At 44.5% G+C, this 24,985-nt stretch overlaps 1 protein-coding gene across 1 annotated transcript; it reads left to right on the top strand.

Moving 5' to 3' along the window:
• LOC149358459 (uncharacterized) lies at positions 1-23,631 on the top strand. Its single transcript, XM_089568842.1, has 7 exons — positions 1-192; positions 3,715-3,773; positions 6,097-6,207; positions 7,884-7,910; positions 11,235-11,457; positions 13,724-14,055; positions 23,307-23,631. Exons 1-7 carry the CDS (start codon positions 21-23, stop codon positions 23,328-23,330), a joined length of 948 nt encoding a protein of 315 aa, XP_089424968.1. The 5' UTR covers positions 1-20; the 3' UTR covers positions 23,331-23,631.
• Positions 23,632-24,985: the final 1,354 nt, after the last annotated feature.

Below are 24,985 nucleotides of genomic sequence, written 5' to 3'. Positions count from 1 at the left end.
CGGGTAGCAGCAGCAGCAGCATGGACGGTCGGTGGCGCAGTGGCTCCTGGTTTGTGTGGCTCGCGCTGGCCGCCACCGCTGGAAGCGCCGGCAGGGCCGACGGACTCGCCCGCTTCGCGCACAGGAGGAGCGACGCCATGGACATTGCCCTGAGGCAGATCAACCTCTCGCTCCTCTACACGCTGGCCTGCGGTGAGCGCTCGCCGCCATGCAGCTTGGAAACGTTCCTTCTACTCGTCGCTATGGGCGCACCGAGTGGCGTTTGTCTGTTGAGAGTGCGCGAAGATTAAGTTAGGTTTGGTGTCTTGCCTGAGGCTCCTGTTGAGGCTCCCATTGAAGTTCCTACCTGTGGTTCCTGCTTAACACAGTTGGCGAACGGTCTATCACGTGACTTCTGTTAGGATGTCCTGTAGCTACGCCACATTTTGTTCGCCGTAAGCTGCTGGCATAATGTAAGGTGGTTCGCACTTAGATGGCCGGTAAAGTCTCTACGCGCAGGAGCTAGGAAGCTGAATTCTGCCTGAAATGAGCATCGTTGCCGTTCACGTACTATGAGACCGAATGAGTGTTTGGAACATGCCGTACTGACGGTCTGAGACAACGTTCTTATCGAGAGCTTGGTGTGCAGGAAGCATCAGTTACATTGCAGAGACTGTGGTGGGGATCAAAGCTTTATCCGTGGAACCTTGCCGTATGGAAGTATTATACAAAGCTTTGCATGCAAGCTCTCGCACCTTCAGCCGTTCCTCACATTTACGTTGCAACAGTCGCATAATCATCCTTAAGTTTTATTATACTAAATCGATCGCTAGGAACAGCTCAGAAATGACTCGATATTAAAATACATTGTCGAGAGGTTCGTGAGGAAAATATGTTCCAGTCTTCAAGCAGAGAAAATGCTTCAACAAACATTCGGCCTGCAGAGTGCTGCCAGACTTATTTATGAATGTCCTTGCAGGCTCTTAGTTCACGCAAAAAGTTGATTAGTTGCTAAGAGTACTTCTGCAGTGAGAAATTGAGATCAAGCGCTACAGGTTCGAAATGAAATTCCTTCCAAAAGTGTTGCAGCATCATGATATAGATGCCTGTTGTTAGAAGTTATGTTCCATAAGCGGTGGCTTTTCTATGTGAATAGGCTGAAGAGTCTTCCCAGTTTTTCTTGCGCCAATTTTCTGAAGCCGCATTCAGCTCTCCATCCGGCTGCAGCATGAGGCGTCCAAATGGTGCTACTTAGGAAGCATGTAGCTATGCTTAATCATTTCTCGAACCGATTTTGATCTCCGTCATTTAAAGAGAAAATCCACTATCGCAGTTGTAGAAATAATGGCGAAAACGCGTTCTTTATTACCATCGTTCTATGGGAATCTTGTGGTTACTGAATACTGTCAAATTTCTCTCGTTAATAGTGCATCTGCTCAGGAAAAAAAATTGGATGTCAGAATTAACACTCGCCCATGCTAAATGTCTTCAAGCTTGACACATTGGGTATGTTTTTAATGGAAGGTCGAAAACCATGTCCGCTACATATCCCTCGCCTCTTTCTGAATTTCGATGAAGGCGAAATCATAGAGGCCCGTGTGCTGTGCGATGTCAGTGCACGTTAAAGAACCCCAGGTGGTCGAAATTTCCGGAGCCCTTCACTACGGCCTCCCTCATAGGCTGAGTTGCTTTGGAACGTTAAACCCCAATAAACCAAACCATCTTTATGGAAAGCGCCTGAAGGCGTGACGGTGGTCACCGACGCCCGCCCCTTGCTCCACGACACCGTTCCGCGTTTCCGGTTGCCTCCGCTCGATTGCGCTTGGCGCTGTGTTAGCACCGAGCCGTTCTCAGTAACCTGCTAGATACTACAGACATTCTTGGTCAAAAATTTTGAATACTGGAAAACTGTAAGGTACTGATATGGAAATATTGAAGGTAATGGTCCATTCTTACGACATGTAGAAAGGTGTTTCTTTTGTAGTGTTTCCATCGCTTGCATCGAGCTGTTAAGATTTCCATAGGAAACTAATGGGAAACGCTTTTGACGATAGCAAGAACGTTAATAGAAAAAAATGCAAGACTGCCGTCGGTTGATCTGCGGATATATTGATTGTTACGGTGAAATTTTACAATATATATGAAAAAATTGCGTTCATAAACTCTTACTTTTCTCCTATATTATTGGGTATGACATTTTTATCGAGTGGTTTTTGTAACCTTTGTAGATTTTAAAACCAGTGAAAGGGACGTCACTGCGGTCTCTGCATGAGGATTATACAGCAAGGCGGACATTATGTACGCGATTAAGCCAAACTAAAAGAATAAAATTAACGAAAATTACCTAATAAATTTATTTTTGGCTTTAGGGTTGGAGATTATATTGCAAAAATTGAAGGTCGTCAATACTGAAGGCGAGCCCATTTGTCTAAATTTTCTGAATCCGCACTGTGGTTCGAAATATCGAAGTCGAAAAATGCGCGAAAGAAAGCTCGCTAAGTTGGCTTTCTCGCACTATGCACTGGTAAAATGGCATCGATCGAATTTCTTATTCAACAAATATAGACGCTCTGTACGTATTTAATGAGGGAGAAGTTAACGATTTCGGCGATGATACCATACGCAACCGCGCCATTTTATAAATGTGTAACATGAGGAAGCCAACTCAACGAGTTTTTAAAAGCGTATTTTTTGCGCTTGACGTTTTTATGCACAATGTCGATTCAGGAAACCTTAAACTGGGCTCGATTTATATGTTGACGGCTTTACATTTCGTGGTATAATCCTGTGCCTTAAAACTAAAAATTAGAAAGTTGCTTAGTTAATTTTAGCTAATGAATAGTCAATTAGTGTAGCTCTATCACGTGCACAGTGTTCGCTTTGCTGTACAATCTACCCGCACAGAGAGCACTCACGTATCTCTCACGATTTTTAGAACAAAAAATCTGCAAAGCTTAAAAGAAGTCAGCCTGTATGTTTCTTATCATTTCAAAAACCCCCTTAAAGCGCCACCTGAGTGTGCCGGTAACTTGTTCTTAATTGAATGTATTAATTCAACTGGATTTTTATCTGAACGCATAAGCGGCCTAACTTGATCGTCGGTCCGCTGCAGAAGGACGGTAATGCGTTTAATTTGAGGCAACATTTTTCATGGTCCATGCGTCATGCGAAACTTTTTCGTGGTGAATGTGGGCAGTATATCAGGAGTACGGTGGACTGCGATAGGGGTAGCTTACAAGCATGGATGCGTGCTTGCGGTTGTATTACAGGTGCTTTGTAGTAAACTCCCTAAGCTATGCGATATGCAAACAAACTAATCAATGGCATGTGACCCTGACCTGTCGAACTTTCGAAAAATGCCTGAAAATAAAAATAATAAAAAAACACCTGAAACACCACTTGCTTAGCCTGGTTGTATAATTTTCTTTTCTCTGTACAGTGCAAATAAATGCACACTTTAATATATGCGATTTATCGCAGGCTAGCGTTTTCTCTCAGATTAGTAAATTATGGAAGGTTCGGTATTTTGAATACTATTTTTATTCAAGGGTGCTCAATCTGAGGAAACTGTTAACTATGGGAAACTCGACGAATAACGTTAGCTTGTTGGTACGAGATATTACTGACCGTTGTCCTGTGAAATCAGCCAGTTGTGTTTACAAGGGCGCTCTGAAGAGTCCTGGTGAGCTCTGCTGCTCATTTATTTATATCTGTACTTTTTTTTTTTTTTTGCAGACACAGCTGTCAGCACCGAAGTCCAAGTCAAGCGGTTTCAGTGCCTGCTGAATAACATTGTATGTACCATCGATACCACCCCACCCACCGCCCTGCGTACGGGACCATCCGTACGACGCGACAACTATAAATATAGAAGTTATCCGCGGTAGAAAAAATGTCTCTGGTTCCTAAGTCAGCGCCGCCGCATCCCCTCAATCCCGATGAAGACAGCCTGGGGCACCAGGCATAACTTTTTCGCACTGAATGCTATCTTCCAGTTCGGCCGTGTAGCATGCTTGCTACACGGCTGATTAGAATGCGAGTACTGGAGTTGAAACCGTGTTTCAGTTTGTGTTCATAACAATACAGAAGGCGGTCTCAAGGCACGAAACCGTCAGGTGGACTTCTTGTACATAATTTGGCCGAAATTTAAGAAAGAAGCAATAGACAATAAAATTTGAAGGAACCAAGTTGCGCTATAAAAGACAGCCACAGGAAAAAGCCAAGGAGACAGACAGAGCGCAAACTATCAACTGAGTTTATTTGTGTGAAAGTGCCTTATATAGTCAGAATCACAGCAAAAGAACAAGGGGAATGAGAGAGGGGTACAGCCAATCAACTCCTGGTCAACTCCTGGTCAACTCCTGGTTGATTGGCTGTGCCCCTCTCTCATTCCCCTTGTTCATTGGCTGTATCCCTCTCTCATTCGCCTTGTTCTTTTGCTGTGATTCTGACTATATAAGGCACTTTCACACAAATAAACTCAGTTGATAGTTTGCGCTCGGTCTGTCTCCTTGGCTTTTTCCTGTGGCTGTCTTTTTTATAGCGCAACTTGGTTCCTTCAAAGCAATGCACCAACTTGCCCAACAAGAAGTTCTTCTAAATTAAATAAAATGTTAAAGAAAAAATTTCAACATAGACGCTTGAAATGCAGTAATATTGATCGGTATCCAATAATATAAAAGATAGTTTTGAAGCTAACTGCATGAGCGTAAATGCGAAGTGCGTGTGCTTTTCATGATCTGAAGTCGCCGTTTGAAGTGTCGTTAGATGGCGACCTTTGACAACGCTTTCATCATGCGGGAGTACCTGTAACGACCGGCTCAACGAAGGATAGCGGTGCAGATTAAAGTGGTCATCGCAGCTCTACTCTTATTAAAATTGTTTCATAACTGCGAGTGATGCAGTCGGTATTTGAAGTAACATTGCATTTGACTGTGGGCGGCAAGCACGAACTTTAATGCACGAATATTTAGTTTCCACCGGAACTGCCGAGGAACTACTGAACATTATGCCATCAAGCGCTTGCGTCGTAGTGGAGCGTGGGTGGCTGTGCTAATTTAGGGGCCCGGCGGCCTTTTCCATCCATATATCAATTCCTTGTGATTGCTTCGCGTGAAACAATCAGGCTAGAGTGCTGTGCGTTTAGAGTGTGTATTTGCTAAATCTTTGTGTTACTGTTTTCGTAAAAGTTCGGCTCAAACGTGACCGTAACAGCTCACTTCTGTGAAAAAATATATCGCAGTTGTGCTAGGCTCACTAAACGCGAACGCTAGGGATAGTTGTACTAAAAGGTAGACTATAAATACAAGACACTTAACACTTCGCATTAAGATTGGTGTTGAAAAGCTCTCAATGCCGTTTTTTTATATTTAGCATAGTAAGTTATGATCGTTTAGAATTAATATTTTTATTTGCTGAAGGTTGCTAGCGTTGCGACGAAGATGAGTCTGGGTGATTCCATTTGGAGGTTGGAACAAATCTTGGGTCTGCTTGTTCATACCTCATAACTTCAGCATTAAGCTGACGAGTTCAGTTTGTCTTCTCCTCATTACGCGAGGAGTTTTCCGAACAATGCAATGCGTCGCTAGCTTATCCGTCACCTCGTTAAACTTGCTGTACCCCGATACAAACCCAGGATTTATCACGGGAAATTTCGGCAAATTGAACTGGCGAGCCCACACGGCGCAATGTAGGTTAAGCTAGATAGAGCAAAACCGAAAATAAGCCGTTGAATAAACCAACTGCATGCCGGCTCATCTGACGCATGTAGTATATAGCCCAGCTGCTAGGTCACAAATCACTGACTCACACCATATGCGGTGACCTTTTGAAGGTCCAAGCTTATTTTGTAACGTTATTACGAATCCGTCTTCTTATTTAAAATTTTCGAACTTCTGCGAAGCACCTCGAAAATGTCCCTTTCTGGCGTCGCTCTCTTCCCTTCAAATGCACGAATAATGATTTCTCTTTCACGCGGTGCCTAATAATTTTTCTGTTCGCCTTTTGTGCCTTTCTTTGTTAGGACTAAGGGGTCAAAGAATGGCACTGAAGGGACCCGGAAAACGGAACGAAATAAATACATTGTTGCGCCTGATAATGCATTATTGATTGTTACAGGACCCGGCGGACAAAGCGGTCGTGCTGGGTTGCCAATACAACGTGGGTGGCACCATGGACGCTGCTACGTTCCTCACTGCGTTGTGCGAGAACAAGTTGCCATGCACTAAGGTGGGCGAAAGCGCATAGGTTCCAGCTACTTCAATCAGTGCTACACAGTAACATAAGCTTGACTGACTAACCTATTTACTCAACGGGCACAGTCGAAAGAAGCAACGTGATGCTTTGACTTAACTTTTTTGTTTCTAATTGATACCTCGAGAAGCATTTGAACATTCGTCCTCTAAGAAGGCATAACTGCGCTCATGTGAGTCATGAAAGCACACTTTAAGCAGAAAGGAGTAAGGGAGTAGGTAGGTAGGTAGGAAAGACTTTTATTGCTCTAGAAAGGTGCTAGTAGCAGACGAGAAAGAAGAGGTCAGCTACCTTCTAGAGCACACCTCTGAATTAAAGGCAGCGCGCTAGATGACACCTTACACCCTTTTTACTCCCATTTTGGAGTATTTGTGTTTAGAGTGTAGGCCCAAACAATTGACTTGCCTAGAAGCAAGCTTAAAGGAACCAAACGCAGTTTCATTATCTCTACAATGGCAGAAATTAGAGTAACGAGGAGCTCCAGTCATTCCGAGGAGTCTGGACATGCGGGGAGCTTTTAGTGTCAGCTGCTGGAGCCCCCTGTAGCAGCTCGAGCTGCTACAAGGTTTCACCTGTACTTATACTTACAGGCAATGTACAAAGTGAGGTGAACATTATTGATGAACCGCCGTGCCGACCGTGGTTACGCCAGTCGATCGATATCGATCGGCGGAAGAAGAGGAAGTTATGAACAAAGGAAGATTAAAAAAAAGTCTGTGATGCTCCGTTCGAAAATTTTTCGTTTTCAGGGAAGCCGAGGGGTAAAATAGAGCGAAAAGGAAATTTTTGGGCAGGTTTAAAGATATTGAGAAACCGAAATTGCCTAACATTTTTCCAAACCGACGGAGTTCTGAAGCCGCTGCAGTGAAAAATGGCCTGGAATGGCAACTTTCGGGTATAATCAAGACAATTCTCGGTCATGGCATGCAACATCACTGAAAAAAGTTAACCTGAAGAACACATCATGAGCTAGTTGGTTGTCCATCACAATGAAAACAGCGCAAACTTCTCGAAGGGTACAGAAAAGGAAGACAAGACACAGGCGCTTACTAACCATTGTTAGTCAGAGCCTATGTATCGTTTTACCTTTCTGCGTCCTTCGTGAAGCTTGCGCTGTTTTCGTGGCAAAAAGTGGTCCGGGGGAAGCTTTGGAAAGTAATATTGCACATAGTTAATGGGAAAAAGACACGGTGTCTACAAAAAAGTGCTCGCGGGAAGCAAAAAAAGAAAAAAAAAAGAAAGGAGTAATTTTTTTTTAAATATCTAACAGGTAGACAAAAGAAATTTAGTTAGCAGATGCATGTGGCGCTGCCTTATCGCGTAGTCTGAGAACGCAGGTGTGAAACAAATTGAGTTCTGTTGTCAGAAATCAGTGGTGTTCACTGACGCGAGGAGCTTCTGGTCCATCATAGCGTAATGATATGCATCCTGATTTAGACTTTATGCGCGCTCTGATGGAAGCGAACCAAAGGTAGGACATAGCGCTCTCATGTTCCCTTTAGGCCAATGTTCATAGGATGTACCAGTGGCTCTAGCGCTGTTAGTTTTACATTGAAACGTGTGGACAAGAAAACCCTGTACTTTAATTGCGCAGTTTTTTTATACGTGCTAATTTATTGTTTACAACTATCGATCTATTTCTCTCCTTTCAGTTGCGAGCGTGCATGGCGTCAGAAAGGGTGAGTATTTTATGTGTTCCCTACGCGTTTTGTGTTAGCGTTGGTTTCCTTAAAATTTAAAATTCTTCGCGGGGCGGTAGCCTGTTGCGAGTTCGTCATTAGAGCGCACCAGAAATGCAAAGAAGAACAGATAAAAAAATCTCTACTCGATGACAACAGCTCGACACATCATCATCATTATCATCATCACCCCCATCACCACCACCAGTAGCAGCAGCAGCATGTCTACACCCTCTGCACTATATGCCCACTACATGCGCTATTTTGCTGCACAGCGTACTAACCGTGAGGTTACGATGTACTATTGGAAACACGCGAAAAATAAATAGGCAGCGTGTTTATGGGTTGTCGCCAAGTGTACAGGGACGCATTAGACGGCATGCTTTCTTCTTTTTCTTCATGTTCTTGGCGCACAAGATTTTGTGCGCTAAACCACACACCCGAAATACAGTTTATTTCGTTTTGCGCTTGAACCGTCATTCCTCCTGTCTGTTCTTGAATCTTGGAAGCTTCCATAAAATGTGATCCTCAGGTTGCCACAATTCTCTGAGCACGAAGTACGCGCTTTTTTAATTTTCGTCTCGTAACTGACGCTGCAAATTATGTTTATATGTATCTTTCTAAAATCGTGCTTAGTTGAAAAACATTTCGTTTTTATTTTAGCACTCCCAAGGATTTATTTTATAATAATGGCGACAATAAATAATTGGCAGTAAGTTATGTAAAAGACGAAATGAACTCCCGTCAGCTGCACGGGCAGGAAGCATTTGCGATTGTAATTGCTAATTACAGTTCATATTCACAGGATAAAACACCATTTAGTTTCGGTTTCTTAGCTGTGTCCCACTACCATTCCATGTATTGCAAGCGCTACACAACATAATTGTCAAAATCCAGCATAATGTCCACTGCCTGTAAAGGTGTCTTCTTAATACTCTTTAGTGCCTACGGTGAAACAACCGTTTCAGGCACACTTTAATGAACGCTGCTGTTTTGCCCTCGTTCTCCAGGTTTCGCGTAGTCGTCGGCGTCTGTCCGCAAGTCCATTGTTTACTTGCAATCAGCGCAGAAGTTTGGACGGAGAGGGGGAAGGAGGAGAGGAGGAGCAGAATGGCAATCTAAGTAGGCGGGGAAGGCACATGGCGGCGTAGGGGGAGCGGTAGCGCGCGGATACAGGTGTCCCGGTCAGACTATGAATGCACCTGAGCGGCAGCGTCGCGCTCGGAACGCTGCACGTAAGCAGAAGACCAGAACCCAGTATTAGCCGAGTCGAGAAAAGCTGCAACGCGCTAAGGACGCCGCCCATAAACACGCTACACGTTAATAGCCGCAAGTGTGTGGCCACACATTTCTCACAACATAAAACGCTCAGTGTAATTTTCTAATAACATAAATCAACTCAGTCGCCATTACTGTGTTAATAATTTCTTGAACCAGCTAGCGCTGATTGCTTTTCATAGCCATGTGTTAAGCTGTTGATTTTATTGATTTATATACAATCAGCTAGCTCTACATACATTTATTTGCTTGAGTAAGACCACGCACTAAGTTGAGGAAAGTAGTTTCCCTATTTTGATGAAACGCAAAACAGACACAATCTCTCAACTGCATAAACGCATCACAGCCTTCCAGTCATATCGTGGGCGTTCTACACTCATATTTTGCTGCACTCAGAGGGCTGTGAAATCATGCGCAACCTTCGAGCACTGGTTTAAACAGATGTACAAATAATAATTTCCTCTCATCACGTCTGAGACGTATTTTGAGCAGTGTTCCATCTGCTCAATCTCAGGTTTTCCATTCCAGGAAATACTTTTTGCGCCGAGTACGCACCATATAGGCAACAAACGAGTTTCGCAACGACGTGTGTAAAATACTGCTGTGTCGACGTAACGTGCCGATGCCCTTACGCAATCAGCTCCTCTTATTGGGGAGCAAGGGAAAAGAAAGGATTATGTACAACTAAGAGCTATAGGCCGCAGCACGTCCGACCACTTGTTCGACGGTCGTCTCTTGGAGGACGAAGAGCATAGACTTGGATTCGTTAAATAAGCTTTATTACAGTTGGACCAACGAAAATGGCACTCGGTCCAATATTTACGCCTGCGTTGAAGTTCACGTTTGACATGTTCTACAAGAAGAACACGATGCGCATTTACTGATACTGCTGTACATCAAAGACAACGTAGTGTCTAGTGTTTCAAAAGGTGTATTCCTGACCATATGTAGTGGTTACAACGAAATATCTTTTTTAGAGGCTGTTTAACGACTTATGATTTGGTGAAATACGAAAGAAGTGATAGCAAATGAGTATCCGCATCTGTACCAGCTTGTTACATCCATGTCAGTATGAATTGCTCTTGAAAAGGTTGTTTCATCGTAGGCACCAAAGACCACCAGGAAGGCACCTTTAGCGGCAGTAGGAATTATATTGGATTCCGCGCAACAGTGGTCGCTGTAGATACGAGGAGCCTATTCGACCCGGTGTTCTTGAAAACACCGAGAAACCTGTTGGCCACTTATGATACTATCCGCTTTAATCCACGTAAATCCTGGTCAATCTTGGTAAATCCACGTCTACAAAAGACATTCAGCTTGAAGTGGGCATTCTCGAAAATATGTCATCTGTGCTCATATGTGCCGGCATGAGAAGTAATACACTCTCGAGTATGGGAGGCAGGGTTCTGACTTGTATTGCTCTCACTTCTCTGCTTCTGGAAAGGGGGAAAATTGCCTGAGTATATTTAAAAATTCTCCGGAGTTTTTACCCGACGTGCGGTGTGGAATATTTATAGGTAGGGTTGTTTGGAAGGATGCTTCTCTGAATAAAATAAGAAATTAATGCGAGGAACCCAGCAGTGCTTGCATTACCAATCCCCCTCCATCCCGCCTCCATACACACACAAAATTCATTCCTGGTTCGAACTTTCCTAACTTGCAACTATGCGACCAGTGCCAAAATAGTGAAAATATTCTAAGGCAGGACTCCACCGACCAGGTTTATTCCAACCCGCAGCAAGAGCCGCGTTCCGGGCGAACAGCTTGAGCAACGATGACTAGTGTACACAGGTGAGAAGGATGAAGTTGCATACAGATCGGTGAAAAGGACGAAGCCGCAAACGGTGTTCACAATATTATTGCAGTTCTACTTCATTTTTATTGTTTTCACATCTTATCACTTATTGAGGGAAAGTGGCGCCCCTGCTAATTCTGCGATTGATCAGCAAACAAACTGGACGATAAGAATTGAATATAATCAGAGGAAATGAGCAATTATATTATGTCAAAAAGTTTTTGTTGTTGTTGCATTGTACACTCCCTCAGTCGAAGAACAACATGCGGCCTCAGATGCCGCCGACCATGCCGGAGGCTGAGAACCCTATCCAGGCGGGTGTGTCAGGTCCGGAGCAAGGCGGAGTGGCAGTGCCGTCCGATAGCACGGCGGCTCCTCCGACGAGTGCGCCCACGGAAGAGGTCCCAGTGGAACCCTCGACCGTGTCTGTCGATCCGGTGCCTCCCTCAACGGCGCCCGCCCCGCCCCCCGAAGGTTCGCACAACACTTCCAGTCAAGGCGCCATCCCGTGCTTGCCTTCAGGTTTGAACCCTAGGTGATCGAAATTAGTCCGGGGCCCTCCACAACGAGGTGTCTCGTGGCCCGAAGTTTTGCTTGGCATGTTCAATCAATCAATCAATCAATCAATCAATCAATCAATCAATCAATCAATCAATCAATCAATCAATCAATCAATCAATCAATCAATCAATCAATCAATCAATCAATCAATCAATCAATCAATCAATCAATCAATCAATCAATCAATCAATCAATCAATCAATCAATCAATCAATCAATCAATCAATCAATCAATCAATCAATCAATCAATCGAAGTGGATTCACATAAAAGAATACAACTGCAGTAAAAACTAAGTCACCAGGCATTTCATGGGCATATTTAACTGTAATTAAAAGGACATGATATTATCTAAGGAGCGGAATGGTCGTCTAGTTTGTTGAGCTACATGTTGGCGTATCTAAAATACCGCAGTGTCTTTACATGGCGGCTGCGCGGGTGCAAAACGTGCTGACAAAGATGATTCAGTGGTTGTCTTGAAATGAACCGAGTATACGCAGAGGACGGCGCTTGTGGGAACGTCGTTGTAGTCGGTCCGTGGCTGTTTTGACAAAAGAAGGGCGAGCAGAGGTCACGGCGTGTGCTCGAGCAGGGCCTTGCGCGGACTTGCACGTGCTGTGAAAACATGACTAGGATGAATAATAAAAAAGACTAACGAAAAACATGTCCTATTCTGTAAGAGCCTGGTGACTTAACGGCACTTCTGAAGGGTAGGGAAGCCTGTGTTAGTCTCACGTTGCACGCTAGAAAACGAGTAACCTGAGTAGACAAATCTTGCGGTGCGGTTTTAAACGAGTAAAATTCTACGAGGCATAGTTTAACGGCGTCTGAAATGACAAATGCCATTTTTAACTTTCTTTACGTAAGTTCAGTGTTTCATAAGCTGCCTTAGTAGCACAAGAAAGAACTCATTTCAAGCATGGTTTTGCTTCCCAAGTGTAGCGATTGGAAACGAAGTATTACCCAGTGCTTTTTTTTTTCTTTAAACGCAGCGCTTTGGGCCTGTCGTGTTTTAAAAGATGAGGCTTACGTGTGCATCCCACAAGGGAACCTTTGAAAGGCGTACGTCAAAAATAGGTGCAATCGCAGACGATCATATGCACCCTAAGGCGTGACTGTTACGAATACCTGCATCGCAAAATATGAACTGGTGTTCGATGTCGAGTTACTAGTAAAAAATATCTACCTTGCTCCTGGATGAAAATTTCAGTTTTATTTTCGACGTCACAGGAAGACTTGAATATTTAGGGATATGACAGTTAATGGAATTCTCAAATATTAGCCAGGCTATGATTTCTTTCCTTTTACCTTTTTTTTTGTTTAAAAAACCCCGAAATGACTATTTTCGGATTTAGCGTAACTTAATGCTGCTCATAATTGCTGGCTTGTCGAACGACATGTGGCGGTGACTCAAAAAATAAGCACTATACCTCTCTCCGTGATAGTTTTGAGAGAACCACCTTCGTCGCAAAGAATTGGCATGAGCTTTCAGGGGCACTGAGGAGCACATCATTCAATTTTTGTTCTTAAAACTAATTCTTTTTTTTCGCTCATTGTGGAATTAGTTGGTGTTTTTCCGGCATCAAAAGCCGCGTTTATTCTTCACAAAGTTAGATTTAAAAATGAAAAATTTTTGCCTACCACTCGACTAAAACTCGGATCATCATTTGAGAGTGAATGACAGCCTTGCTTAGCCGCAGCGATCAACCACATATACAAATAAAAAAAAAATCGGTGATGTCGTGGCATTTTGCTTCCAAAATGTCATCTGGTGGCTAAACCTTTTATTATTATTATTTGCATTTTAAAGCTTTTAAAAGCTTGTTTTTTCATTTAAAGTACATTAAAATTCGGTAATTTATCGATACAGATCAAGTGCAGTTCATCCCTGGTGTACCTTCAAGTTGAAAAATTGTGTGTGGGCACATCACGCGAGGGGAAGGGGCCCCTCGTCAACTATAATTATTCGGGAAGTCAAGGGAAGACACTACTGCAAGAGATACACACCCTAATAGGAATACGCCTACATGGGAGTAAGCCGTCCTCTATGCGCACTCCCTTTTATAAAAGAATTACAGCTTACTCTTTTTTACTCCTTTCTGTTTACATTGCATGGCTTGTCTTTTGCCTGAATCTAACGAAGTTTCGATGAAAACTGAGCTGCACATCCCCGCTTCCAGGAGGGGACCCGCCTCCGGTGAAGCCCGGCGATGACGAAGGTGGTCGCGAGGACGAGCCGTCCCTGCCGAGCACGGCAGATCCGACGCCCAGCACGGTGCCGACGGAGGCGCCGCCACCCCCGCCGGTCGACGCGCAGCCTCCCCCGGACGACCCGCTGCCGCTGCCCGGGGAGGTGCCCGGCGTGAGCGACGAGATGAGCTTCTACCCGTGCCTGTGCGCCCGCAAGGCCAAGTACCGGGGCCTGCTCTGGAAGCCGCGCATGAACAGCCGCCGCACGCGCGCCATCACGTGGAAGGACTACAACTTCATCTTCCCCCTGAACGTCGTCAGGGTGCGTACGCACAAAAAATTGCGAGGTCACTTTGGCAACTCAAGTATTCAGAGGCGGAAGCTGAAGACACTATGCCGTGACGACATCCGGTGGATGTAACGTCACACCGTTCACGTGGCTATATCAATACCCAAATTATACATATTTCTGGGATCTTAAGTGTTAATTACGCTTAATTACACATTTTTCTGTCTAATGTGACACAAATACGGCGTTTTTCTGACCATTCTGTGGTAATTTGCACTATGCCATGAAGACTTCCGGTGGATGTGACGTCACACTGTTCCCGTGGCTATATCGACGTCTGCGTTGTTTCGACGCAATTTTGAAATTTTGCCTTTAGTTAATTAACTAATTACTCCGCAGCCATCAAACGTGGCTTCTAGGTTTATTTTTTCCTCCTCTATCTGAAGCAACCATTCGTTTTCTCCTATCTTTTTTCGTTCCCTAGTTAACACGCTGCCAAAGGTGTGACACCCTCTGCTAACGGATGACAGTATGAGCCTAAAGGCTTTCGCCTTAAAACATGCCCCGGCAAGGGGTGCGGTAAAGGGACCTTTGTTTGCAGTGCATTCACTTGCTTTGTCACGATCACCCCCTTCACTACTCTTTGGTGGGAGGTCATTACCAGCCTGACTACGCCCACTGCAGGGCACAGGACTTTCCCATATCTCCTCAGCTAATCATGCCCCGTGCGGCAACCCTGTCCCCGCAGACTTCTTTATCTCGTCCGCCCACCTAACTTTCTGCCACCCCGTGACTCAGCCCCGTGACATCCCATATGATACCCTCTAGTTCCTCGAACTAGCAAGCATAGCCTCACTGGATAAGGTTCAAGGGTTATGTGTTACTAGGTTCAGTTTCCAATGGCGGCCTGTCCGGAGTCGGTGATTCCTAGCACTCTTCGCTAGGGAGTAAACATATTTTAATTAAAGGGAAAGATCAGAGGAGGTGGAAGACGTTATGGTGTAATTCGAGTGTATGAGTGAAAGCGCGTGCAAGCGATCTTGCAGTTGAGCTATGAAGTGGAAGTGCTGGGAAACCTTGACGATTTGAGTAACTGAAGAGACTTTAGACGAGCCACTTGTAACGCATATGGGAGATTTAATATCCCCGGTGTATCACGCAATGAAGGTGACTGATTGGTGGATCGAAGTATTGACAAGGAGGCTGTGCGAAGTACTTGTTTTGAGATGATTTCACTGGCGATGGTCGCGAGGTTGATTTATGGGCGCCAGTACGGAGAACGAGGCTTTCACTGAAATCTTACATTCTGCGTTGTGGAGAGCCGCCGCGAAGCCCTGTCTAGTGCTTCGCGCAGATGCTGATCGGAGTGATTCACGATCGGAGTAAACGAGCGATTGAGCTCCGCCAGTTTCGGCAGCAGAGCTGGGAGGGAACAGGGGAGCGGATATCCGGCTGCTTTAGAAAAAGGCGTGAATTGTCTCCGTTGCGGAGGCCTGCCGATACCATACAGCTTTCCTAAGAATAGAGACATTATTCGCTTAAACTTGCTAATGGACAAGATGCATCGCTGTCTTCGCGCCTTTGGACCTTTAAAACTAACATCAGAAGGCTCAGCAATTAGCTTTCTGAGCCGTTAGTGAATACATGGAAGGCGTCTTCGCAACATGGTTAAGACGCCCGATTTATTGACGATCATGTCATGTTCACTCTATCGCAGCACTCACATGGGCAGTCTATATTGCATCACTGGCATTTAAGTGCGAGCTCTACGCCAAAAACTTTTTCAATTTTATCTTCTAAGCAGAACTTTTTGCTGGGCTAGTTAGTTCATTGTGGCAAGAGTGAAAACAGCGCGAAAGAAGCCCGAAGGCGAAACGAAGAAGGGACAGGAAAGAGCGCTCTTTCCTGTCCCTTCTTCGTTTCGCCTTCGGGCTTCTTCTTTCGCGCTGTTTTCACTCTTATCTTCTAAGAGCACGCGGAACAGGAAGATGTCAAAGAATAAAATCCGTAGGCACAACTGGAAGTACATACGTGCGCGGAAAACTGCCGCAAAATTTAATATTTGGTTATATATTTAACTAGCGTTTTTAATGAAAATCGCAGTTGTTTAGAAAAACCTAGTCTTAACATTTTTTTTAACTGTTTTCTGCCCTGATTCGAGAGATCGCAATCAAAGGTGAGAAAAATCAATCTTAAGCAGTACCCTGAATTCCGGTATGACGCACGCGGGTTATATATGTTAAAAAAATTAGAACTTTGGGCTTTGCGGCTATCTATATATTTGGACTTTATATCACTTTTTTTTAATGTCATTCGTATAGCATGAAATTCCCAAAGCGATTTGATATACTGGGTGCGGACTGTACACTAGATGCAGCCAACATAGTAAATATATATTTTTTAGCGCTAAAACGGAACACTGAAAGAGAAGTATTAAAGCGAAGCAGATTTTTTTTTTTTGTTGAAAAATATCAAGTGCGCACAACAGGCTGCCAAGTTTAAACAATGATACATTTCTCAGACAATTGTGAAGTCTCAATGTTAGACTTAAGGCTGGCGTGTCCCAAAAGGGTGTGTTAGAGGAAACACCCGGGACTTTACATTTCTGTGTCAGACACACGTTTCTTCAGCGAATGTCCCCAGAGCCTTTCGTTAACGAAGGTTAATACTGAAACGCGAACAGCGTTTTAATATCTTCCGCTTTTATTGCTCTTTCACTTAAAGCCAGGTCCAGTTGAGCGTAGTGCCGCCGCGGTGACTCGGTGGTTATGGTACTCGGCTGCTGACCCAAAGGTCGCGGGTTCGATCCCGGTCACAGCGGTCGCATTTTTATGGAAGCGAATTGCTAGAGGTCTGTGCACTGTGCTATGTTAGAGCACATTAAAGAATCCCTGTTGTTCGAAATTATTCGGAGCTCTCCATTACGGCAACCCTCATAGCATCAGTAGTTTCTTTTTTTACGTTAAACGCCATAAAATATTTGAGCGTAGTGTTTTTAACTTTCCTAACGCTTGCAGGATTGGTTTCGCAGAGGATTTTAGTTTGTCGTACCACTTGTACCCGTGAAAAATGCATACGACGCACACAGGCGCGTGCGTCCGTCATGCTTATTGCGTAGGGCATTTCCTACACGTGTTAGAAATACACTTCTACCAACGTACTCCGCATGTAGGAAGAACGCACATCCGAGTACACATCCGTTTAAGTCTCGATAATTCGCAAAAGAAAAATAAATGCCGCTGCCATTGGTACCCTGCCTATAGTTTCGGTGGATCGATACAAAAGCAAAATCAGCGAACGCATAAAATCTGGCCACAGGACGCCGAAAAGTACACCCAGGCACCGTAAAGACAAAAAAAAAAATCTAAAACCTGATACTCTGACGCCACTGAACGATGTGCTCATGCATGATTGATGCTCCCATTAGGCGTGTTGCTGAACAGCAAAGTTGCGCTGACCGCCTTTCGTAAACCCTCGTTGAACCATGTTCCGTTTAGTACATTAGGCATCGGCGGCCTTGCCTGTGGTTTTGGGTGAACTGGGTAAAAGCACGCTTAAAGCCCAAACCCCTAGCACTCTGGTATCGGGTTTTGTTTGCGAAACTTGTTTTCGCAGTTACTACTGCAGAATAGCAATAATGGAACGCAACTTAGTTTCTTTTTCTACATGCAAAGTAGACAATTAACTGGCAAACGCAGGCACGGACAATACATTTGGGATTTCTAGATGGCACTTATAAAGCGCCAGAATAAACGAGCTGTTGTGCAGTCCACAAAAGCTTGAATCCTGAATAATTTTGAAATTAGAGACAATGTCGGACGTGCTGGCCGAAATGAAAGATCGTTAAGTCGCCACTTTGCATTTTTTCACCTAAAACAACTTCTTTGATAGCGATGCAATTTGCTAAGGTTGCCAAAAACTTGAAAGCGTTTCAATGAAAAGCGTTATCAAAAGTGTGAGCCAGAACGAGTGTTCCAAATTGCCGTCGTTTGCACAATACCGTCTAGGTCGCGGCGGGGTGGTGTGGACGCGTGAACAAAGAACGAACGTTTCGTCACGTCGTTACGCTTTCCAGACGCAACGGCAAAAGGCGCCAATTGTTACGGCAACGTATGGAGCGACGCACTGAGCGGTTGTTTCAGTTGCTTCACACGTACACGTCGAGCGGCACGCAGAAAATAAGAGCAGAAAGAACAAAAGGTCGCGAGCTTGAGGATTTCAACTCAATGACAACTGCACGCGTGGCGATTGATGTAGTTTATATGATCAAAATTTCCCGACCCTAAAGTTAGCGACTGTGGATGAGCCTGAATGGTTGTCGCAAAATGACCAAACTTTCGAGTTTTTCGCCGTTACGAGAGGTGAAGAAGTGGCGGTAGCACAGTCAAGGCGGTCAGTTGTCGCTGTAAAATGAGCTAGGAGGTATTGAGAGATTGTAACTTATAGCTGGTACATCTATTCCTGCCCAGCGACAATAACTTGGCATAGTAACTAATATTCCTTTTTTTTTATCTTAGTGGCCCTGAACAGTGGCAATGTACAATAGTTTGGGTTAGGGAAAAGTCGTGCATGGAACTAAACATTCGAAAGCAAAAAAAAAAATAATAATAAAGAAGGAGTCACCTTATTGTATTAAAAGGCAATGTTGTTCAGTTTCAGTCATTGAAAAATTTAAGAAGTCCGAAAAGAATAAAGAAAAAGAGAAAGCAGATAAAAACCAGTAGTAAAATCTAAGAACAAGTTCATACATTTTCCAACCCTCGCGGATTCGATCCCGTGCAGGACGCTCGAATTTCGACAGAGGCGAAATTCTAGACGCCTATGTACAGTTCGATGTCAGTGCACGTTAAAGAACACCAGATGGTCGAAATTTCCGGAGCCCTTCTCTACGGCTTCCCTCATAGCCTGAGCCGCTTTGAGACGTTAAGCTCCCATAAACCATAAACAGTTTCTCAACCCAGGTCGACATTCCTTGAATAGCTCTTAGTCGCTTTTCTCAATCTCAACAATGTTGTGAGGCAAAGTACGTATTCATTCGTTTAGACGTGTGAGGAGAACGACTGAGCAGAAATGTTATTCTTAGATCGAAGGTGAGAATTTGAATGAACTGATACTGTAATTAGGACAATGGGAGCGATTTATTAGGTTTACGCTCGGCGACAGGTTCACAGCATTAAAATCCTGTCAGCCTTCCGGGGCAGGCGCACCTTTCACCTTATCGAAGCTCGTGAAAAATGAGTAGTCTGTATATGCAAGCTAAAGGTCGATGTGTGTGCGCGCGCGTGTGTGTGTGTGGGTGCGCGCGCAGAAAGCGGAATACATTTCCTTGTTTGCAGGCTAACCTAGTGTACTGTGTACAGTGAAATGTTGCTAAAGAAAAATATACTCAATTTTTGCGTGTCCGACTCAAGTGATGCAACAAAATTTCGATGCGGATTGAGCAGATGATTGATGCAGAGAGCTATTGCGAGGGAAAGTATAGTGTAAATTTCTTTTCCTTTGAGTCTCACTGATTATCTCTTTGTTTTAACGCAATAGCTCAAGTATCTAATGCCAAGTACTCAAATCCCTATTGCGCTAGCAGTGACACATGTGGCTTAATTTTCGACCACGTCTTTCACGGTGTTATAGTACGAGGTATGCGCGGCAGGAATTCTGGTTACCTAAGCTCTCCATACTACAAGTGTGTGCGTGTTGTCAATGGAGGGCATATTGTTTCAGTGCGAACACCCACTTCAAGGGGCGAAAGTTCCAGGTCATGGTTTTTTTCCTCATAGTTATGTTGGACAAACTGGCCCAAAATCTACCATTGTTGTATCCGACTAGTGATATTACCGTGGCTGTGGTTAGAAAGTTCCAGATTGGAGAGGTGGTAAGTGACGTCACCCCGGGGGACGAGGGGTGAGGGGGAACTCTGTGCCAGGCGACCCGGCCGCAGGTCATCGACACCCGCGCGCGCGTGCCAGCGTCCACCGGCGCCGGCGGCAAGGCCGCTCAGAGACGCGACCGCGCTCGCCGGTCACGTTGGGCGTCCGTGGCGAGCCTGCCCAAGCACGCGGCTGCAGCGGCGCGCGGCGATCGATTTTCTAGACACCGCAACACACTTTCGCTTCCAGTTGAATTTATGAAACAGCCGCAGATCTGGGGCGCTGCAGCCGACGCAACGCTTGGGAGAGCGGCAGACTCCGGGGTGACTTTTCCGCCCCTTTGTCGTTCTTCGACCGCTTTCCCCCCGTTCTCTTTCGTTATACGCTTTCCACTTTTATCTTGCACAAGTGAAGCGATTGGAAAATCGTTTTGTAGTTTCGCTCGGCCGCCGTTTCGTCTCTGTCGCCGGCGAGATGCCGCGTGCAAACGGCTCGCGTGCTGTCGGTGGGGAGGTTTCGAGAACAGAGTTATCTACAATAGCGTGGGATTTGCTCGCTGAATCATAAAAAAAAAATGTGAAAGTCGGTATGAGTTTGGAAGGGAAGGATGAAGTTGAAGCGCACTGCGAACTAATGTAGGCTATGTAGTCAAAATTATGTGCGCCCTGAAGCACTTGTAGGATGGCCTAGTTCAAAGAATCATCATCATCATCATCAGCCTGACTACACCCACTGCAGGGCAAAGGCCTCTCCCATTTCTCTCCAATTAACCCTGTCTTTCGCCAGTTGCGGCCACTGTATCCCCGCAAACTTCTTTATCTCATCCGCCCACCTAACTTTCTGCCGTCCCCTGCTACGTTTGCCTTCTCTTGAAATCCACTCCGTTACCCTTAAGGGCCAGCGGTTATCTTGCCTTTGCATTACATGCCCTGACCAAGCCCATTTCTTCCTCTTGATTTCAACTAGGATGTCATTAACCCGCGTTTGTTCCCTCACCCACTCCGCCCTCATCCGATCTTTTAACGTTACCCCTATCATTTTCCTTTCCATAGCTCGCTGCGTTGTTCTTAACTTAAGCTGAACCCTCTTTTGTTAGCCTCCACATTTCTGTCCCATAGGTGAGTACCGGTAAGATATAGCTGTCGTATACTTTTCTCTTGAGGGATACTGGTAAACTACCATTCATGATCTGAGAGAACCTGCCATATGCGCTCCACCCCATTCTTATTCTTCTAGTTATTTCCCTCTCATGATCCGGATCTGCAGTCACTACCTGCCCTAAGTAGATGTCATATTCTCTTACTACGTCCAGCATCTCGCTACCAATTGCGAACTGCTGTTCCCTTGCTAGGCTGTTGAACATTACTTTGGTTTTCTGCATGTTCAAACAATAAACAAGACTAAAAAACAAGGACTGCAGGAAGGAAGGCACAACACAGCGCTGTATCGACTATACCAGCTCGTCAAGTACTACAGCCTTGGAGGCGTATAGTTGTTCAGGATAGGATAAAAGCCTGCGAATTGAAGTATGAAGGCGAACTGCACAGTCAGCAAGTAGTATAGGATCAGTTGAAAGACTAGCTTGTTAGGCGTTGGTCTTGAAGTAAGCGTCAAGAGTGACAAATGCTGAAAACTATGCGCTTTTGTTTATGGGGCAAGTTTACGAAAGGCGGATTGTTGTTTGAACGCTTCTTTTACAGAGATGGCTGCTTTCCTCAGAAATTCGTAACCGCTGTTTGCATTTGCAAGGAGGAGAGAGCGGCCACCATGGGCACGCTAGTGTAGTCGCGGGTGTGGTCAGTGGCAGGTACTGTTGACAACGATGCATCATGTGGATATACAGGATGTGTCACGTAAGTTGAGCCACGGCTTAGAAAAATATTGGTGCACTACAGACGGGTGAAACCAAGGACATATTGTTTGTCGTCATGTGGCACTCTACAAAGCATTTTCTAATTCCCCTTAATTAGTTCATTAACTACGATTAATTATCCGCTATTCATTTTAGGCCTAATAGCGTTTAATCGAGCTGTAGAGGGGGTTAAGAAACAGCCGATTTCAATTTTTTGAACAAATGTTTAGCGTATACGTTGTCTTTTTTTCTAGCGTTTGAAAAAATTCTGCGGCATATGAAAAAAAACAAACTTTGATGCGCTCTTGCGCTAACGCAGTGTAGCGCTGCCAAACGTGCTTTGAAAGAACGAAGCGTGCGCACTCATCGACTCGAAGTGAGCGGCCGGCACCGCTGTCAGCATAATCTTGACGGGTCAGCACATTCGTCCGGAACCTGTAAAGCGCACGCCTTGATCTGCAATAAATAATAGGCAGACCACCGAAAGACAATGCAGGCGGAACTTCAATTCAGCCATCACACAGGCAAAGAGAAAAAAATCAGGGAAGGCAGTGAAGCTGCGTAATTCAAGCTAGCCTCCGTTTTCTTTACTTGTATCATTGAAAACTTGAAGTGAGCCGCGGCCGCTCACTTGGGCACGGTCAGAGCACACATTTCGTTCGTTCAAAACGCGATTGGGAGCGCTGGTATATATGGTAGCGGATGAGGGCAGTTACGTTATTTTTTAAAATATAATTCGCCGGTTTTCTTTAAACGTCAGGAAGAACGGCCTCGTAGGAATAGCGCTACCACAAAAAAAAAAAAAAACGGAATCGATTGTTTCTGAACGTGCTCTAGAATTCTGCGAAGCGCTCTTGACCTTGAAGTGGATATTAAAAAAATTGCATAATTAATCTCAGTTGATTAACTAATTAAACGAAATATATAAATCCGCTGAGGAGCGCGCAATCAATCAATCAATCAATCAATCAATCAATCAATCAATCAATCAATCAATCAATCAATCAATCAATCAATCATACAAATTTGTCAGTCACGTTCGTCAAAGGTGGCTTTTTTGCAAAGCTATAGACCATGAGGTGCAGCGCACTTACCGGCGATTTGCAGGGGCAACATTTCTGGAGCATCTTGAATATTTCTCTGACTAATTTAAAAGTCCCGGTCAATGATATTTAGTTTTTGATGCTACCAAATTGTGAAGGGAGCTTTGCTTTGTTTCGCGAAGTGTACTGATCGTGCCCACGTGCAATTAAATAGCTAATTTTTTTCACTCGGCGTAAATGGTACATGCAATAAGCATGCAGCAAAACTATTTTCTTGTTTTTTTTTTCCGCATGAAAGCATAAGAAAAACCTGGTTAAAATCCCGGGATCAAGTCAGCTGTACTCTAGGCACATTCGCAGGACGCTGCACCAAAGCAGGCAGATTCTGTCGCGGTAAATAAGGTAGTTAGGGTGTACCGTATGTGACTTGGGCAGGGTTGATTGGAGAGGCCTTTCTTGTGCAGTGGACGTATTGTGGCTGATGATGATGATGTATGTGACTTTGCGTTCTATCTATTACAGGAATGTCTCGTTGCAAGCTACTGAAGAAACTCGGCTTCCCTCAACGTGCCAGTGCAATTTTTACAAGTCGAGCGACATCGGGGCAAGAAGTTCGCAAAATAACGACTACGTCCAAGCGCCCATTCAAGGCACCTGCTTACGCACATTGGACACGACACAATGGCTAACCATCTTTAACGGTGTTACAGACGTGATGGTACTAACAGTGTAAAGTAGATTTTGTGTTGTTTTTGGTTTCTTGCGCGAGAGAACACCAGTGTTGCAGTTGTAACAAAGAAGACCACCAAGACGAGGCTGCAGTAGCCATACAGCTGCGGGAACTCTCATCAGCAAGAAATAAGGAATCAAATTTTTTGTAACATCTTTATTATGACTAAACCACAAGATTTGTGAATTTAATAAACGACTTTATCGTGAAGTACCTGTCTCGTTGATAAAATGCAGTTGATTTTGATGGTGACGAATTCAGACAAAGTTGAGTTTAAAACACATATTTGATCCCATCTAGAATAATCAGTCTTAACATGACAATGATGTGATCATGACTATATAATAAGGTCCCAATGTTATGAAGTTAGCAGTTCCAGCAATACGAGGGGATATAGGTTACTCGTAACAGTTATGGAGAATACACCAACCACAAAAAAAAAAAACACCCCGCCGCGGCGGCTCAGTGGTTATGGCGCTCGGCTGCTGGCCTGAAAGACGTGGGTTCGATCCCTGCCGCGGCGGCTGAATTTCGATGGAGGCGAAATTCTAAAGGCCCGTGTACTGTGCGATGTCAGTGCACGTTAAAGAACCCCAGGTGGTCGAAATTTCCGGAGCCCTTCACTACGGCGTCCCTCATAGCCTGAGTCGTTTTGGGACATTAAACCCCAATAAACCAATAAACCAAAACCATCAACCTCCAAAAAAAGCGCGCTTGCAATTATGAGGTGGTGCGGAACAGTGACCAATAAGAGCCTCTTCAAGTTGGCACAGCAACGTTGGAGGCAATTACAGAGTGAAACTTACCATAAAGCATCACATCTAATAAGTGCATGGCCCAGTAGATATACCACTAATCTTTAGATTTGGCATTAAAAATTAACGATAAAAGAAGCGTTGCTTCTGGTTGGATTTATTTTCTTTATACATAACTTTATTATTCTTTTCACCGCAGATAAAACAAACAGTTAGTCTATCTTGAATGCCTTGGTGAAAATAAAACTAAGCTGACACGTCTATTGAAGTTTTTTTTTTTTTTATAGTGGAGTTCCCGGTCGAGCTCGGTTTACTTGGATTCGGTAAAATTTACGGAACAAAGCAAGGCAATCGTGCGAATGAACAAATAACGTCGGATAATAAATAACGTAAGATGTATACAACAGTAACACAATTTTGGGGGCCGTTGGCATTAGTGCCTGAACGTGCCACTATTATAGAAACCGTTTAAATCCAGAGAAACAGCGACTATGTGCTATTGTTGCACAATTTGTTCCCTCGAAGAAACCGCCCAGCCACAAAGGTCGTTCGTAAGAAACATCGCATCCTCTATGCTTCGTTTTTTCTCTTTGTTGAAGCTGCCAGCGAACAATAAGCACTTCAGTCGTTCCGGCTGCAGCCAGTCATATATTGTCTGCTGTGAAAGGTCTATTCTAAGGCAGCAGCTCAGATTGAGGGGTCGAAGTGCGTTTGCG

The sequence above is a fragment of the Amblyomma mixtum genome, chromosome 2 (assembly GCF_055824585.1).
Source record: "Amblyomma mixtum isolate Tamu chromosome 2, ASM5582458v1, whole genome shotgun sequence".
Taxonomy (NCBI): Eukaryota; Metazoa; Arthropoda; class Arachnida; order Ixodida; family Ixodidae; genus Amblyomma; species Amblyomma mixtum.
Note: the sequence above shows the minus strand (reverse complement) of the source record. Positions and strands in the feature narration are given on the sequence as shown.